This window comes from Prunus mume, linkage group LG4, assembly GCF_029339155.1.
Source record: "Prunus mume cultivar Tortuosa linkage group LG4, ASM2933915v1, whole genome shotgun sequence".
Classification (NCBI taxonomy): Eukaryota; Viridiplantae; Streptophyta; class Magnoliopsida; order Rosales; family Rosaceae; genus Prunus; species Prunus mume.
This window is the reverse complement of record NC_142701.1, coordinates 6,529,996-6,546,245: the sequence shown is the minus strand read 5'-3', so window position 1 is coordinate 6,546,245 and position 16,250 is coordinate 6,529,996. Positions and strand designations below refer to the sequence as shown.

General features: G+C 37.8%; 1 protein-coding gene and 2 pseudogenes across 2 annotated transcripts; 1 reads left to right on the top strand and 2 right to left on the bottom strand.

The window, feature by feature from the left end:
• Positions 1-2,855: 2,855 nt before the first annotated feature.
• Positions 2,856-4,124, top strand: LOC148917789 (mitogen-activated protein kinase kinase kinase 20-like). The gene has a single exon (XM_089050799.1). It carries the CDS (start codon positions 2,930-2,932, stop codon positions 3,923-3,925), a length of 996 nt encoding a protein of 331 aa, XP_088906925.1. The 5' UTR covers positions 2,856-2,929; the 3' UTR covers positions 3,926-4,124.
• Positions 4,125-4,577: 453 nt separating this feature from the next.
• LOC148917788 (senescence-specific cysteine protease SAG39-like) lies at positions 4,578-5,719 on the bottom strand (annotated as a pseudogene). Its single transcript, XR_016126164.1, has 2 exons — positions 5,294-5,719; positions 4,578-5,176 (listed from the first exon to the last, which is right to left on the bottom strand). The product of XR_016126164.1 is annotated as a senescence-specific cysteine protease SAG39-like (transcript).
• Positions 5,720-7,318: 1,599 nt separating this feature from the next.
• On the bottom strand, positions 7,319-8,351 carry LOC148917787 (mitogen-activated protein kinase kinase kinase 20-like; annotated as a pseudogene).
• Between the last annotated feature and the right edge of the window lie 7,899 nt (positions 8,352-16,250).

Below are 16,250 nucleotides of genomic sequence, written 5' to 3'. Positions count from 1 at the left end.
TAATTTGATGCATCAAAATATGCAATTAATTACCTTATGATCTGTGTTACAATTTTATCGATGCACTTTGTTGTACATTTCATGATAAAATACTTTCAATTGTTCATGTAAAAGGATCTATTTTCAATTTTGTCTTTAAATTTTTCCTTCACACAATTACGTAATTAACTCATTTTGGAGTTGTTTCATTCAAAATCAATGCGAGCTATTAAGTACCTTTTTGGTAAGAAAATGTAGACATTGCAGGCACTTCATCTAGCTACTGAAAACACCCAAAATCTCAAGCCTTAATCCTTTCTTTATGCTCATTTTCTCTTAGCTCCCATGCCACAAGCCTATCATGCAAAGCATAGTAGTAACTTGATTCACCAAAGAAAACTCTCATGCCAAGCCTGTGCAACATCAATGGACCATCTCCAACTCTTCATTTAGTTGTTGGAAACATTAGCACAAAACACGAAGTCGCTAGAAAAAGAACAAAGTAGTCCCCTAGGACTTGCTTCTCCCTCGAGATGCTTTGGGCCTAGTTCTCTCTAACTCAAAAAAAGTGGCAACAAAGGCTTGCTTCACCACTCTATAACAGTCCAAGAATCAATAAGTCCGGACAAGCCTTCCGAAGGAAAAAGAGCCCAACACGGGGGTAAAAAAGTTTCTAAATTCAAAAGCTTTTTGAAAAAGTAGTTGTAGTTTTTCAGCTGTTATTTAGTAGCTTGGCATCAAAGTCTCCGATCAAACAACACTTCAATTAAATCCGACCGTTACAAGGAAAAACCATCATATAGAGAAACCCCACCGACTTTATTTTCTCCTCATAAAACCCCAAATTCACTTACTGTTCTTATACAATAAATCACCAACCCCACCCGCTGATTCTCAGAGCTAAATTTATTTTTAAAATTCAGAATCATTCTTTGCAAATTCAATTTGATTGTTCAGAGTATTTGTCCCACATTAAAAAAGTTAAGGGACTCATCATGAGTTATAAGGAATTCGAGTACTCCCCATATTGCCAATTAATTTTGGGTGTGAAACCTTAACTTCATTCATTGATGATATTTCTCCATTTGCTCACTCACACATCGCATTGGCCAACGACCATTTCTTTTTATTTATTTATTTATTTTTTTGGAACACATCCTCATCATGTTTGGACATGCCAAGCATACTTATTTTTCATTTTTTCAAAGGACTTGATGAAAGTTTTTCCCCTTTCTTTGTACGCATCTTATTTTTCATTTTTCTTTAATATAAGCGATAGTCTAAACTATAAGAGAAGGGGAGTTGCTCACACATATAAACTACTAGGATGTCATGAGGTTCAAACTTGAGACCACTGGTCTGCAAATCAATGCCCTTTTTCACTAGGCTGCACCTCGTTGGCTAGTTTTACTTTCTTTTAAGTTTTAATGTTAGGATTTTTGTGTCAAAGTTAGGAAGAGGGAGGTAGGAGATACCATGGGAGCTTGAACGCAGGACCACTTGGGAGCACACCAAAGGTATGGGGCAATCCAACTAAACACCCAATTGGTTAATGTTAGGCTATTGAAAGTTTTAAAATGATGATTTTTTTAGCAAAAATGGCGGAAAGTATTTTTTTAATCAATGGGGAGGGGAAATTCGAACTTTGAATGTTTGAAATATTGGAAAGATAAATACCACAACACACTAAGAGCCTTTTTTTTTTTTTTTGTTTGGTCAACTAGACTAACATTTTTGGGAGTGCTTCTAGAGGGGCTCAAAACACTTTATGACAGCCAAAAGCGCTTCTCTGACTGCATTTGGCTGGAAAATTAAGAAGTAGTGTTTTTGAATCGTAGAATCACTTTCTAAAGAAGCACTTGTTGTGTGCTTCTTCAAGAAGCACTCTCAAGTGCATTCCTAGGAAGTAGTTAAATTTATAATGAAAATTTTAACCATTTTGTAATAAAAGTTACAAGCGCTTTATAAATAGAAGTGTTTCTTAAAGAAGCAGTCTCAAATGAACCCTAAGAACTAGTTGATGGCCACAAAGTTTTTTACTTAATTGAAATCGCAAGATATAACTTTTTTGAATTTTAACTATATGTGTAAGCTTGTGTACGGTTACAATCAAACAAACAATTTTGACCAGAGGGATAGGTAAATTTTCTTTATATTTTTCTTTAAAAGTATTGCTTTGAACAAAAAGACTTTTGTATCTCGAATGAATGTGAGGCCATAATGCTCTGACGATTGAGTGTTATATTACCAAGACCGAGATGATCTTGGGGCCATTCTCATGTGCTAAGAATTTTGGTTGGTTTAAATTTTAAAATACTTAAAAGTTATTATTATTTGTGTTATGGTCAAAGGAGTGGGGGAATTTCGAACTTGGGATATTTTATGGTTTTCTTCAGCGATTTTTCATTTCTATTTCTCATAAAAAAGAATTTATAAGTAATTTTTTTTAAAAGAGAATGTTTAAAAAAAAATACATAAAGTAATTTTTTTTGGGTATTGAAAAAAAAAATTGTCTAATGCACCCATAATTATTTGCAATATTTCATTCCCATTTGCAAATTGGTGTTAATAGTGTAATTGGTATCTAGGTTTTATGTAATTACTTTGAGCAAAACATAATTTTTTTAAATAAAAGTTCATCTATATTGATATTACCCAACTCTAATTTTCTTGTCAGCCTGTAATTAGCACTGTAATATCACAGTCCTAATCCTTGTGTGGTAAAAATGAAAAGTTTCTAAATTCAAACGTGTTTTGAACTAGCACTAGTTGTAGTTTTCCAGCTGTTATTTAGTAGTTTGGCGTCCAAGTCTCAGATCAAGGGAGTCCCACCGACTTTATCCCCTTATAAAACCCCTATTTCACCTTCCTTTCATCTCACTGTTGTTATAGTAGAGAGAGTCCAAGAAACACTAGGGCTGTGAATTTTGTTGTGAAGAAGCTATCAATCATGAAAAGAAAGGCAGAAATAAAAGTAGAAGTAAACATAAAGAAGCAGAGGAATTGCAGGCGTAATCATGGAGTGAACTGGGTAAGAGGAAAGCTGATCGGAAGAGGAAGATATGGGTCTGTTCATCTTGCCACTTCCACGAAACCCATAACACGGTTTTGTCGTAGGCCTGAAATTATGGTGGTGAAATCGTCTAATGGGGTGCCGTGTTTAAGGTCTGTCCAGCATGAGGCAGAGGTGCTCATCAAACTTAAGGGCTGCCCTTCTGTTATTGAGTGCTATGGTGGACAATTCACCGCCGATAAGAATGGTGAGAAGGTCTACAATTTGTTCTTGGAATATGCCTCTGGCGGAAGCCTTGATCATCTGATCAAGAAATCCGACGGTTGTGGATTGCCGGAATCTGAGGTTAGGTGGTATACCAAGTCAATTCTTGAAGGGGTTAAGCACATTCACCAGTGTGATTATGTTCACTGCGATTTGACCCCAGAGAACATTCTGCTTGTGCCTACCACCACAAGTTGTGGAAGTACTAGTTTGGTGGCAAAGATAGCCGATTTCGGATTGGCTAAGAGAACAAAAGAAAATGTCGGTGGATCTGGATGTAGAGGCTCTCCAATGTATCTGTCCCCAGAAGCTTTGCTTGACAAGTTGCAGGATCAGCCCTCTGCAATTTGGTCTGTTGGTTGCATTGTGCTTGAGATGCTCACCGGGAAGCCCCCATGGGATACGAGTTATTGTTGGAAGCCTAGGGATTTCCTGAACAAGCTGGTTGTTGACTCTCCCAAGATTCCAGCTAAAATCTCAAAGGAGGGGAGGGATTTTCTAAAGATCTGCCTGGCCTTCAATCCCTGTAAAAGGTTAACTGCAGAAGAGCTCTTATCTCATCCGTTCGTTGCTCAGTCAATACCACCAGAAGAATATAATGGAGCTTCACAATCTGATACTGCAAGTGTAACTTTGAGTTCAAGCAGTGAAGAAGTGACTCTGCTTTGATGTTATAAAGTGATCAGTTCAAGTTTGTAAGGGTAGAGACTCTACAAAATTTCTGTGTAATGATCCTAATTTCTGTCCTTTTAATTGAAATAGAATTAATTACTGAGATATGATTCAAAAGTAGAAAAATGATTAGCATTTGTAGCAGAGGGGATTTATTCAAGAAATAATTTTTTGGATTTGTTTGAATGGTTTCTAAGATCTCTCTCTCTCTCTCTCTCTCTCTGACAAACAGTCAAATCTGATGGAAACTAAGAGTTGCACTAGTCTCCTGTTCAAATTTCATTGTCCTGCTTCATATAGTCAATGATCAGTAAACCACCAGAAGACAAGGACACTGCAGCAATCTGGCAAACCAGAGAATCCCAGTAGAAGTAGCACAACAGAAAAATCAGCTTCTGGTTCCTCTGAGCCAAGCTAAATAGAAAACTCACTATTATCTTCTATTGGAATGTCACCTTTTCCATTATAATCAGCGCCTTGAGCCAATTATTCTCCCAAAAATATCCTCTCTCCAGCCTCTCATACACCCCTAACTAACAAAATGTGACTTTCAGCGCTACGATCTCTATTAATTACACTTACAAGTTCAAAGATATCATTGGATATATATATCTATAAAGTATATATTGTAGGAATTTGTTTAAGGTGATGCTAAAACTATGCAGTGGGGTAAGAGGCAGACATCGATATGCCACAAAGTCCTTCAGCTGCATCAAAATCTCTTTGCATTCTTATGTACCCCTCTTCACCCCATTCTGTCCCCCATGAGTTCTTTACTAACCAATGCTTGGTCCCATCATCACTCTCGCCGTAACCAACTGCAGTAACACCATGGTCTAGGCTCGTTCCACAAGTTCCCGTAGACACCACTTGAATAGAATTGGAAATCAGAACCACTAGCATCAATGGCAACAGAAACTGGTTGCTGAGAAACAGTGGTAAGAAGAGCCTTTTCACTCTTTGCAGGAACATCTTCATACCCAGTTATCCTGGCTGCAATGGTGGCTTCTTTCTTGGTGTTGCATGTACCATCAACACCGTTGTAGGGGTAAATAACTTCGGTTCTAATCCCATGATTTTGTTGGATGAACTGAAAGGCATCGTCCATCTAGCCACCTTCACAACCTTGGTCTTCTCCACTTGTATCACAATCTACCAACTCTTGCTCGGACAAAGAGATCAATTTACCAGTGGTAAGCGGAGTAATTCCTTCCGTGGCTGCCACTGCGGAAAAAGCCCAACAACATCCTGTATTTTGATTGCAATTAACAGTAGTTAGAATAACATAAACAATTTAATAAGCTCCAAAAGAAGACTATCCAGTGTTTTCTTTAAATTAATAAACTTAGCTAGACGCTTAATTACCACATTGGCCTTGGTCCTTGATAGGAGTTACAGCTCCTTTCTTTCTCCAGTCCATTGAAGCCGGGACTGCTGCTGTAACATTTTCGTATTTGAGAGAAGTATTCTTTGTGGAACATTCATGCCCCTTGAATCCATTTCTTAAGGCTTTGAATTCTTCATTTGTAAGTCTGCAATTGATGCTCAATTTGTAAGATTTCTTCGCATCCTTATTGGAAGATTCGATAAATGGTACGTTTTCTTTAAATATATTGAATCGCTTCTCGTTATATACGCGGCCATAACGAGCAAGTCATTGCTCATATCTCCCACCCATTGATGCATCTTGGAGACTGCAAAAAGTGGCTTCACAAGACCAAGCACCCGTCAAGAGGATCAAGCCAAAACATATAGATATAATTTGCACAGCTGGTTGTTAATCAATTCCATTGAAGCTATTGCTAGTGGCAAAGCAGCTAGGATTTGATAAGGTAAATGAATCAATGAGCAGGTGTACTGAAATACTAGACTGCTCTGCAGTACTTTAATTATATAGAGAACATAATGGCCTTTCTTTACATCTTTGTGTCGTGCCGTACAAATTAATCTGCTATTATGATGTTGACTTGCAAGATTTATAGCTCTTTTTGATGCCACGGTAAGTTACTTGATAAACGCCTAAACTATGAGGACTCTAATACCTAGCTATTCAGTGCTATTCTCACAATTTTTGTCCCCACTTATTAAAAACAAGAAATAAAGAAAATTGTAAAGTTTAGATACGTGGTGCTACACCTAGCTAGCATGTTTGTTGCACTTCTCAAATTTTGATGTTGGTGTGTTTCTCATGTTTGTTTTTAATATGACTAATTTTTTTGCTTTAGTACTTGTTGGCTATATATATGCAGAAGCTGGATCGTAAGCATGTAACTTGCATATTATTTTCATGTGGTTGCAGGGACGAGCTCAGGTGGCCTTCTAGCGGCCATGCTTACTACCCCATATGAAAATAATCGTCCCTTGTATGCTGTTGAAGATATCATTCCTTTTTATCTCGAACACTGCCTACAATCTTCAATTCAGGTACAGTTGATTGTTGACAGAGAGACCACATTGTTGTACTATGTACCCTTCCGTATGCATATCATATTCCTTGCATCGTGAGTTCGCACATTATTTGAAACTTTTAAGAGGACCCAAACAAAAGCAATCTTGATGATGAGAGAGCTGTTGGACAAGGAATGTTGTATGCATACGAAAGGTACATAGTACGACAATGCGGTCTCCTTGTCAACAAGTAACTGTACCTAGTAACTGTACGACAATGGTTTCTCAGACTCTCTCTCTCTTTCCTTTGTGTTGCTACAGAAGTGAATGTTTAATGTGATAATGTTGACAAACTGAGTAAAATCTTATATGCTTTATTTGTTTTTTGTTTTTTTCAAAACTCCATTGCTAGAAGTTTAATTTGTGCGTATAAGTTTTCGAATTCCACTAGTCTCTCCTGCATCAAATTTCATTGTCCTGCTTCATGTAGTCAATGATCAGTTAACCACCAGAAGAGAAGGACACTGCAGCAATTGGAAAACCAGAGAATCCAGTAGAAGTAGCACAACAAAAAAAAAATCACAAAATTTCTCTGAGCCAAGCTATATACATTCATAACCACATGAAATAGAAGACTCGCTATCACCAGTCAAATCATTATAGATATCCATTTATGTTCTAAAATATCATCAGTCCCCCAACAAATCATATCCTTCATCCAATTATTCTTCCAAAATATCATCTTAAAGGCATAATAGAAATGGAAGTGAAGCTATTTTAAAGGCATAATAGACAGCTTGCCTCAGTTGCTGTAATATTACTATATTGAGACCATTAAAAGTACACAGATATTTCGATAAAAACTTGAATTATATGTTTGTACACTTTTATGGTTACAGATTTGACATGATTGATTTGAATTGATTCATATTACAAACAAAAAAGGAATACAACAACAAACAACCTAGCTGGAATACCGAAATCCGGCAGGGAAGGATGCTTTCATTGTACAATGGCAGAGTTTGCATGGTAATCTGAGCTCGGTTTGAAGCAACATACACCAGATGCGTAGCCCAAAAAAGAGTTAACCAGCTTCACCTTGGTATGACCCTCTTTTGATGATTGTGGCTGCGCTACGAATGGACGAGACAAGAGACTTTCCGCTGTTAATCTTTCCCTGCCGTTTATCGCAAGGCAACTCTTGAGAAAATCCATGGCCACATCTGAGATTCCAGTCGGAATTTTGCAAGTACATAGATGATCAAACATCAACACGTCAGGGAGATTGTTTGGATTGTAACCAGGCTTCAAATTCCAGGGCGACTTGCCGGTTAGCATCTCAAACACAATACAACCTAGAGACCAAATATCAGAGGACTGATCTTGTTTGTTATTAATAAAAGCCTCTGGGGACAGATACCTAGGCGTGCCTCTCCATCGACTGTAATTCACCTTGGTTTTCTTAGCGAGTCCAAAATCTGCAATCTTGGCTACAAAACTAGTACCACCAGAACTAGTTGTTGTGGTAGGCACAAGCAAAATGTTGTCCGGCTTCAAATCGCAGTGAACATAGTCACACTTGTGAATATGTTGAATCCCTTCAAGAATTGACCTTGTGTATCTTCTAACATCATATTCGGGTAATTTATGACCTTTGGATTTATGTATGAGACCATCTAGGGTTCCTCCGGAAGCAAATTCTAACAACAAGTTGTAGACCATGTCACCCTTGTCTGTGGCCGTGGTCTCTTCACCCAAGCGCTCGATAATGAAAGGGCAACCCTTGATCTCAAGGAGAACGTCTGACTCATGTTTAATGGACTCAGAAGCAGAGACCTTCGCTGATTTCACCGCCATCATTTCTCGCAAATTGAGCATACGCGGCTATGTTCATCCTTTGTTGGTTTCTGGGAGTAGCAAGAAAAACATAACCATAGCTTCCTTTTCCAATCAACTTCCCTCTCAACCAGTGCACTCCATGACTGCACATGCTGTGCTTTTCTCCGTCTAATTTTTCTTCTACCTTTCTTTTCATTATTCTTCACTCAGTAGTTCTTTGTTTTCTCCACAAGGAAATAAGCTTGTCTTTCTGACAGAATTAGCGGCTGCTTGATTGTGCTCTGTAATGCTTTATAGTTTACTCTAGGGCATTGGAAGATGCATCGAATGTGTGGTTTAGGGTATAAAGTCGGTCAGGTTTAATTGATGCTTATCAGGTTTTCATTTGGGACGTGAAGACCAAGCTACTAGCTAACCAATAACATAATTTCCAGATTGGTTTATCATTTTTTCTTTCTTATCTTTTTGTTAAATTTTAGAAACTTCATTTACCTATAACTTAGGAAAGAGTAAGGACTTGTCGCTTGGAAAGATCCTAATCTTGACCAAACAAATTTTTACATTTTAATTTGGAGATGGCGTTAATATGGTAATTATCTAAAAAACCATTTTTTTCATATTTCAATATATCTCGCAAGATTTGGATTTCATGTCTTTTCAATGCTAGGATTTATTTTCTTCAAAACCTAGTTTTCTTCTCCATTTTATAGAAAATTTGGCATAAGTCCAATTCTTATGAGAGATGTTGGGTGAAATTCATGTAGAAGTTGTTATTGATTTAAGTCTTTTGACTTTTACCAAAGCCGACAATATCGTGTACTTACTGCTACCAGGGTATAAGGGATGATCTCCATCTCCAATCACATTGGCAAACTCATAAGGATCAAATCCAATATCGCCTAAATCATTATCATCCATCCCTACTTCTTCAGAAACAAAACTGAACCTACTTTGCTCATCTTCTTCCACATTTCTACTAGCATTAGTAGTCCATTCCCAAGGTTCTCCATGCCATGTCCAAATCTTATAGCTTTGGTCAATTCCATTAAAGTATAAGTAGTCCCTTATAATTCCAACTCCAAACAATCAAATATTCCCACATTTAACACATGGACAACGAATATGAGTTGTATTTTCAAGATTTTCTATAGCAAAATTCAAAGATCCTTCCACACCTAACTCATATGCCTTTGATCTTCTATCCGCATGGATCCATGACTTATCCATCTCACACACTATAAAATCACACATATGATAAAGTGAAAAGACCAGCAAACAATACTATATTGTGAGAAGAGAACAAAGTGGAAAAAAAAAAAAAATTCCACACTGAATCAGATGATGCTTACAAAATAATAGTCACAGAACATAGATTAAGACGACGGCATGTCTATTTACCATCGTCTTAAGCAACTAACAAGATATTTTTAAGGTTAGGAATGCGTCGCGTAGTAAATAAAAGCCAACGATAATAAAATTTTGACGACAGTTGGTCCCACCAACCATTGTCGTGGCTTACAAAAAACCAAAGCCTAATTCTTCCATCTCCGTTCTTTTTCAAAGAACCCTTAACAAAATAAAACATTAAAACATAAAAGAACCCATATATAGCTCCCGTCAAGAACCCATAGCTCTCAAAACATAAAAGAACCCGTATTAAGAAACCAAAGTTTGAGAGAATATACAAACTATGAATATTTAGAGAGATATGAGAGAATATATGTACAAACTAATAAGAGAATATTGAGAGAGAGCTGAGAGAATATACGTACATGGATATTGAGAGAGCTGAGAGAAAATATCAAATGCTTGAGAGAGCTCAGAGAATATACCCAATGCTTTGAGAGAGAGCGAAAACTTTAAGACAAATTTACGTTGAAGAGAGAGAATGAAATACTTTAGGGTTAAAGGAAAATTCTGAAAATTTTAGATCCCGGTCAAAAATTTCAAAGGACCGCGTTTATTAAAGACGACGGTAAATACAACCCAATCGTCGTTGTATTTCAGACTTACAAAGGCGGTTATGTTACACCGACGCCGTTGTAAAGCATTTTGACTTCGCCCATACAAAAACCGGCGTCTAAAGTATTCAATAATTAGATTTGCTTTGCTTCACGGGATTCAGCGCGAATTTGCCAAAAAGTGAGAGAGAAACCGGCGTCGTTTCAATAAAACCTAAACCCTAAACCCTAAACCCTAAATTTTACAATAATTATAAAAAAATACACAAGTATGAGTAAAATGAACCGAAAATTGTTACAGACTCCTTACAACAATGCCTTCTATATAAGTAGGCTAATATCCATATTAAATATGTTTGAATTTTATGACCACCAATAGATCACATAAACCTTATGGTTATGTTATGGAAAGTATATGACTATTGTGCTTTGTCTCTAAATCCTTTTGACTTTTGTTATCACTTCTAATTTTGAAATCTAACATTTAAATTTTCTGCATGTAGGGGGATATATTGCCTCAAATGCATAGAATTTGTTCGGTTTAATTTTTGGATTTTTTTTAATATATTTTGAATATTAGTAAATAAATACAAATTAAAAGATTTTAAAAATTAAAATTTTTAAACATTTAGGGGAGATAAAATCTTTCAATGAGTGCATGGTAGGTTGTCTTATTCTATGGAATTTCTTGAAATTATTATAAATATTAGGAACAAAATATAAAAGTGATACAAAAATTAAATGACAAATGTACATAACCGACAGATCCGCTTACAACGACGGTACATAACACATAACGCCGTCCTAGAAACATTAGACATTGTAATGTACTCTCATCATCGTTAGTATGTTACTACGCAACCTTTCTTAATAACCGACGTAAGTAGAATTTAACCACCGTCGATTATTATGTTAATGAGACGTTGTTTAGATATACAACGCCACGTTTTACCTTGTAACCGACCGACGTTGTACTCTTTTAGCACATCCTCTCTGTACTAACGACGCTGTATGTTTATATTAACCTTCGGTACATAAACCTTACATGACGACTTTTGAGAAATGCAATCGATGTTTTTTCCTCTACTTCAAGACGGCGGTTGTTCATAGATATGAGACGTGTAAATAAGAATGAGACGGTTTTTGGAATTTAATTTAAATTTCTATGATATATTTTCATTTTATTTCATTTAACGACATAAATATTTTATCCAAAAAAAACTAGAAACAAAAATATATTTCATTTGATTTTTTTGATGAATGTTCAATTAATTACCAAAAATATGTTTATATACATTATAAAAATTAAAATAAACCTAAATATTTTAATAATAAATTATATCACTTATTGTTCTGAATTGCTTGTTCCACAAATTCTGCCTTATTCCAAACTAACTTCACAATAAGTTCTTGAGTATACACAACTGTTTCCTTTTTCTTGTTAAACTGCAAATAAAGAACAAAAATCGACATGTTATAAATATTAAAATGACGGTTTTAAAGGAAAACGTTGTGGTATTAAAACAAAGAAATTATATCTTAAATTTTTACTTCTTCTCAATGCTATGCCTGGATCATGAATTATATCTCTCATGAAACGCATCATGTAATTGCGACACTCTACATTTGTTGGTTGTCTAGGAGTGCCTTGTAGATTTTTCCATATGGGTGATTTACGTGATGATTGTTTGCCTGTGAGAGTTATACATTTTGATTGAACTGTTTCAAGAAAACAAAAAGTGTTAATGACAAAACTAAAAATCAGCATTAAAAAATATTAACCGTCGTGGTAAATAAGTGAAGACGACGGTTTGTTAAAACAAATGACATCGTATTTTAGTTGAAACGGCGGAAAATAAGAACTGTCGTTGTGTATCATTCTAACGTCGGTGATGAAGAAAAACGACGTATAACCAAAATTGTTTTTAAATTTTAAAGTTGAACATAAAAAATTAAAACGTCCTAAAATGAAAAACACAAACGACGTGATATTTCAATTAAGACGACGGTTTCGAAAAAATACTGAGGTTGTAAATGATTTTAAATGTCGGTTATAATATATCATCGTTGTATTTTCACTACAACGTCGGTATTTGAAAAATCCGTCGTATCATTCAAATGCATAAATAAAAATCTTACTTTTTCGCATTATACTTACGATTCACTATATTTCTGCGTCCTCAACAGAGCGGTTTGGCAATGAATCCATGTAATAGACAGCTCATTAGCTGGTCTCACAATTATTAACACCCAATGACCCCTACACAAAATGATCCATATATATTCAATATACTACAAAAAAAAATATTACATGGGACCAAGTATAGAAGGGGACTAACCCTGGATTATAAGGCAAGTAAAATTGATCCCATATCAGCGTTTTCAGGCGTTCTGAGAGATGTTTTGAATGGTGTAACACCCCGACTCCAAATTTATCCCATGTTTTAATTAATTTGAGTGGAATTACAAATTTACCCTCGGGATAGGGGTAATTTGGTCATTTTTATCCGAAGGAATTTGGGAATTTCGGCTATACTGTTGTTTCGTAGAGCACAGTGAGATGAGTCCGTAGACATGAAGTGGGCTTGAATCGGAGTTGTAACGAGAGAGTTACGATCGAATGAAACTCAGTGGCATAATCATAATTATTTGAAAAGGGATTTTTGATAAAAGTCAAAATGCCTCGCCTTCTTCTTCTCCTACCGCCGCTTTCTTCGTAACCCTTTCGCCACATGCCAACCGTACGGATGAGACGGATCGGGCCAAAAGGATCGGCTCAGCAGCCCGGCGTCCACGACGACCTTCCCGGCGACCGCCACCCGGTACCACGGTAAAAGGTGATTTTCAGGCCGGCTCACCGGGATCGCTCGCCCGGCCCGTAGTCCGCCACCATTTCAAGAACCGGCGTGTTGACAGACCTCGCATGGCCGGGTGCGTCCTGATGTATGAGGGAGATATGTGATTGTTTTGAGGTCGCACATGTATCGATGAGTAGCAGTTGATGCACTCCCATACGGTGGCGGGTGGGACCCGACGATGAGGAGATATGTGATTGTTTTGAGGTCGCACGTGTCGTAGAAGATTAGTCGGCGTGTTGGCGCACACCACATATCGTGGCGCGCGTCCCGACGATGAAGGAGATATGTGCTTATGTTGAGGACAGCCGCTGGAGTAGCCGACGCAGTGGTGGCACATACACGCGGCCGGGCATCCCGCGATGAGGGGATATATGATTATGTTGAGGTCACACGGTCATAGTAGTAGCCGTGTTGTTGATGCACTATACGCGGGCCGTGCATCGACGTAAGAAGGAGATATGTGATTATGTTGAGGTCACAAGTGTCGCAGAGTAGCCAGCGTTTGCCACAGCATTCCCATTCTGCGGTGCGTCCTATGAGGGGAGATATGTGATTGTTTTGAGGTTGCCGGTCGAGGAGTAGCCGGCGGTTGACAGACCCCACCCATCGTGGCTAGGTGCGCGCCCACGGTATGAGGAGATATGTGATTATGTTGAGGTCACACGTATCGTTAGAGTAGCCGGCATGTTGTTGACCACCCACGCGGGCCGGGGCGCCCGACGATGAAGAGGAGATATGTGATTGTGTGAGTCACCGGTCGCTGGGTAGCCTGCTTGTTGATGCACTCCCATACGTGACTTTGGATATTCTAGCGATAGGGGGTTTTGTGAGTTATGACTTAAAGAAAAGGGTTTCAAAGAAAAACTACTACGGTGGCTTGATCCCTTAGTAAGGTACGAGGCAGCCCAGATAGCGCCTCAGTACGCACTAGGTTTAGTTAGGTGCTTTGTTGAGTGGTGCTGACTTTGTCTTTAGTCCTAAAACTCGGATGAGACCGAGTTTAGATGTGATTAGATAATTGTTCATACTACCGTTTGACTACGGGAGGGTGGTATTAGTGTGCTGTGGTTGAATTAGGGGCAAGACCTGGTTGGGTTGTTGTATGATTAGGGTAAGGCCTTAAACTACTTGTGTTTGTGTTAGGAGGTTAAAACCTCATATGTTGGATTTTTGGGAAGTTAATTTATGTTATGTGAAGGCCGGAGGCCGATTATTTGGAATTGCATGAAATTATATTGTGCATGTTGCCGGTTGGGTGATAAAAATGTGTTTCATGCAGATGGAAATTTTAGGAATGTTCAATTTATCAGGAGACTCGAGAAATTTCGCAGTGAGAAAGTCTCATACCCCAACTCCTTTTGAAAAGGAGGTTCTGATCCTAGTGAGTGGCCTGATATGGGGTGATATCAGGTTTCCTGATTTGTCTCGTGTTCTGAAAATGAGTGGTCCGACAAATGGTGAGATAACATTCCAGATTGAGAGTCTGACTTGTCCAGGGTCCACGAGGCCAATAGGGTTTACCATATTTGCCATTTTTAAATAGTCAAATAAGTACCTAATTAAACATATGAAATTCAATTAAATGAGATTTTAATTTAAAAGAAAGGAAATGTAAAAAAAACAAAATTGGATTTCTAGAATTACCTCATGTATATTGCAATCACTGTGGATCCAATCTCAACCACGGAAGCAAATTGTAAAATGTCTTCACTCAAGAGCCAGGTATCATGATTAGTGCCAAACACTTCCTTTGGCATGTGAATTCTAATGGCCTCATTAGCAAGCTTCAACTAGGTCTCCACATATTGGCATAGTGGGGACCGCCTGAATTTCCCTGAAACCGCACAGGCGGACCGCCTTGGTGCCGACATCACACTGATGCCGGGCCCACTTACTAAAAATCCAAGACATGCTACCAAAATTTTGGTGAGTCTCCACGGTAAAATGCTCAAACCCAACAATATTCCAACCTGCATAATTTACATAATAGATATATTCCAAGCAGCATGCTTTTAACATACAACAATCCAACATAAAATGGCTCTACTAAGTAGCAACCTAACATGTGATAATCGCAGAGCATCTACAGAATTTGTTTACAACAAACAGTTGAGTAGAAGGAATTTACAGACTCTAACAACGATGAAAAGTTTGGAGCTAAGCAACTGCTCGAGCGCTTCCAAAAGCAACTACTGCTAGGGGCGCAGCAGAAATATGTGAGTGGACAAAAATAAAGTTTGAACTTTAAATCAACATAATAACCCCACCATGTAAAAATAATGCTCTAGCATGCAGCTTCACAATGAATTCGAAACCAAAAACTCAAAAACGTAATATCCCAAAATCCAATACATCTCCACATCTCAAATCCACAACTCATTTCCCAAAGATATGCAACTCTCATCAACCCGTAAACACTCATATATATATATATATATATATACATATAACTATAACTATAATATAATATATACTTCTCTTCATACTAATGTGGGAAACAATCCAACCGGATTGTTGCATTTGGTACGCAGGATTCGAACACTAACCCGGGCTATTGGATGAGTAGTCCAACCGGGACGGAACTCCATAGCTCACACACCGCACCGCCAACGACACGTCGTAGCTCACAAATCATATCAAGTCCTCTCGCACAGGACAAGATTATCACACCTCTACTGCCGGCGCCATGTGTGATGATACTAAGTATACATACTCTTCCCATCGCCGGACGTACGCAGCACACGCATGGAAAGTGTCTCACACATCCTAACTACATGTGTGAGACCCGCAATTCATGGCTTCCCACCCCATCGCAGCGCGCTTGCCAATGACGGTGTGAAGCCTAGTAACTAGGGAATGGTACTCACCTAATATACTCATACATCTCACAACCATCCTCTAACTCATATCTTTCCACAATCTCACCACAACAACCTCTCACTCTATACATAGACAGATAGATAGTCAATCCCGAAATCCATATCAACATATTCATCATACTCAAATACATATATCCATACTCAAAATATATTGCGAATACTTATAAGAATATTCAAATCCATCAACCCAATAATTATTAAATCAAAATCACCATTTAAAATATATGCACAAGTCTTTTATCAATAAAACCATGCATATGCTTAAAATAAAGTCCACTCACAATAATCTCGCCGCCCGGAGGGAGTCCCGTGCGAATGATCAACAGAAGTACCTATTTCGAGATACGAACCCTTGATTAATTTAACGCACTTCAAAACTGAAATTCACAACAGGAAA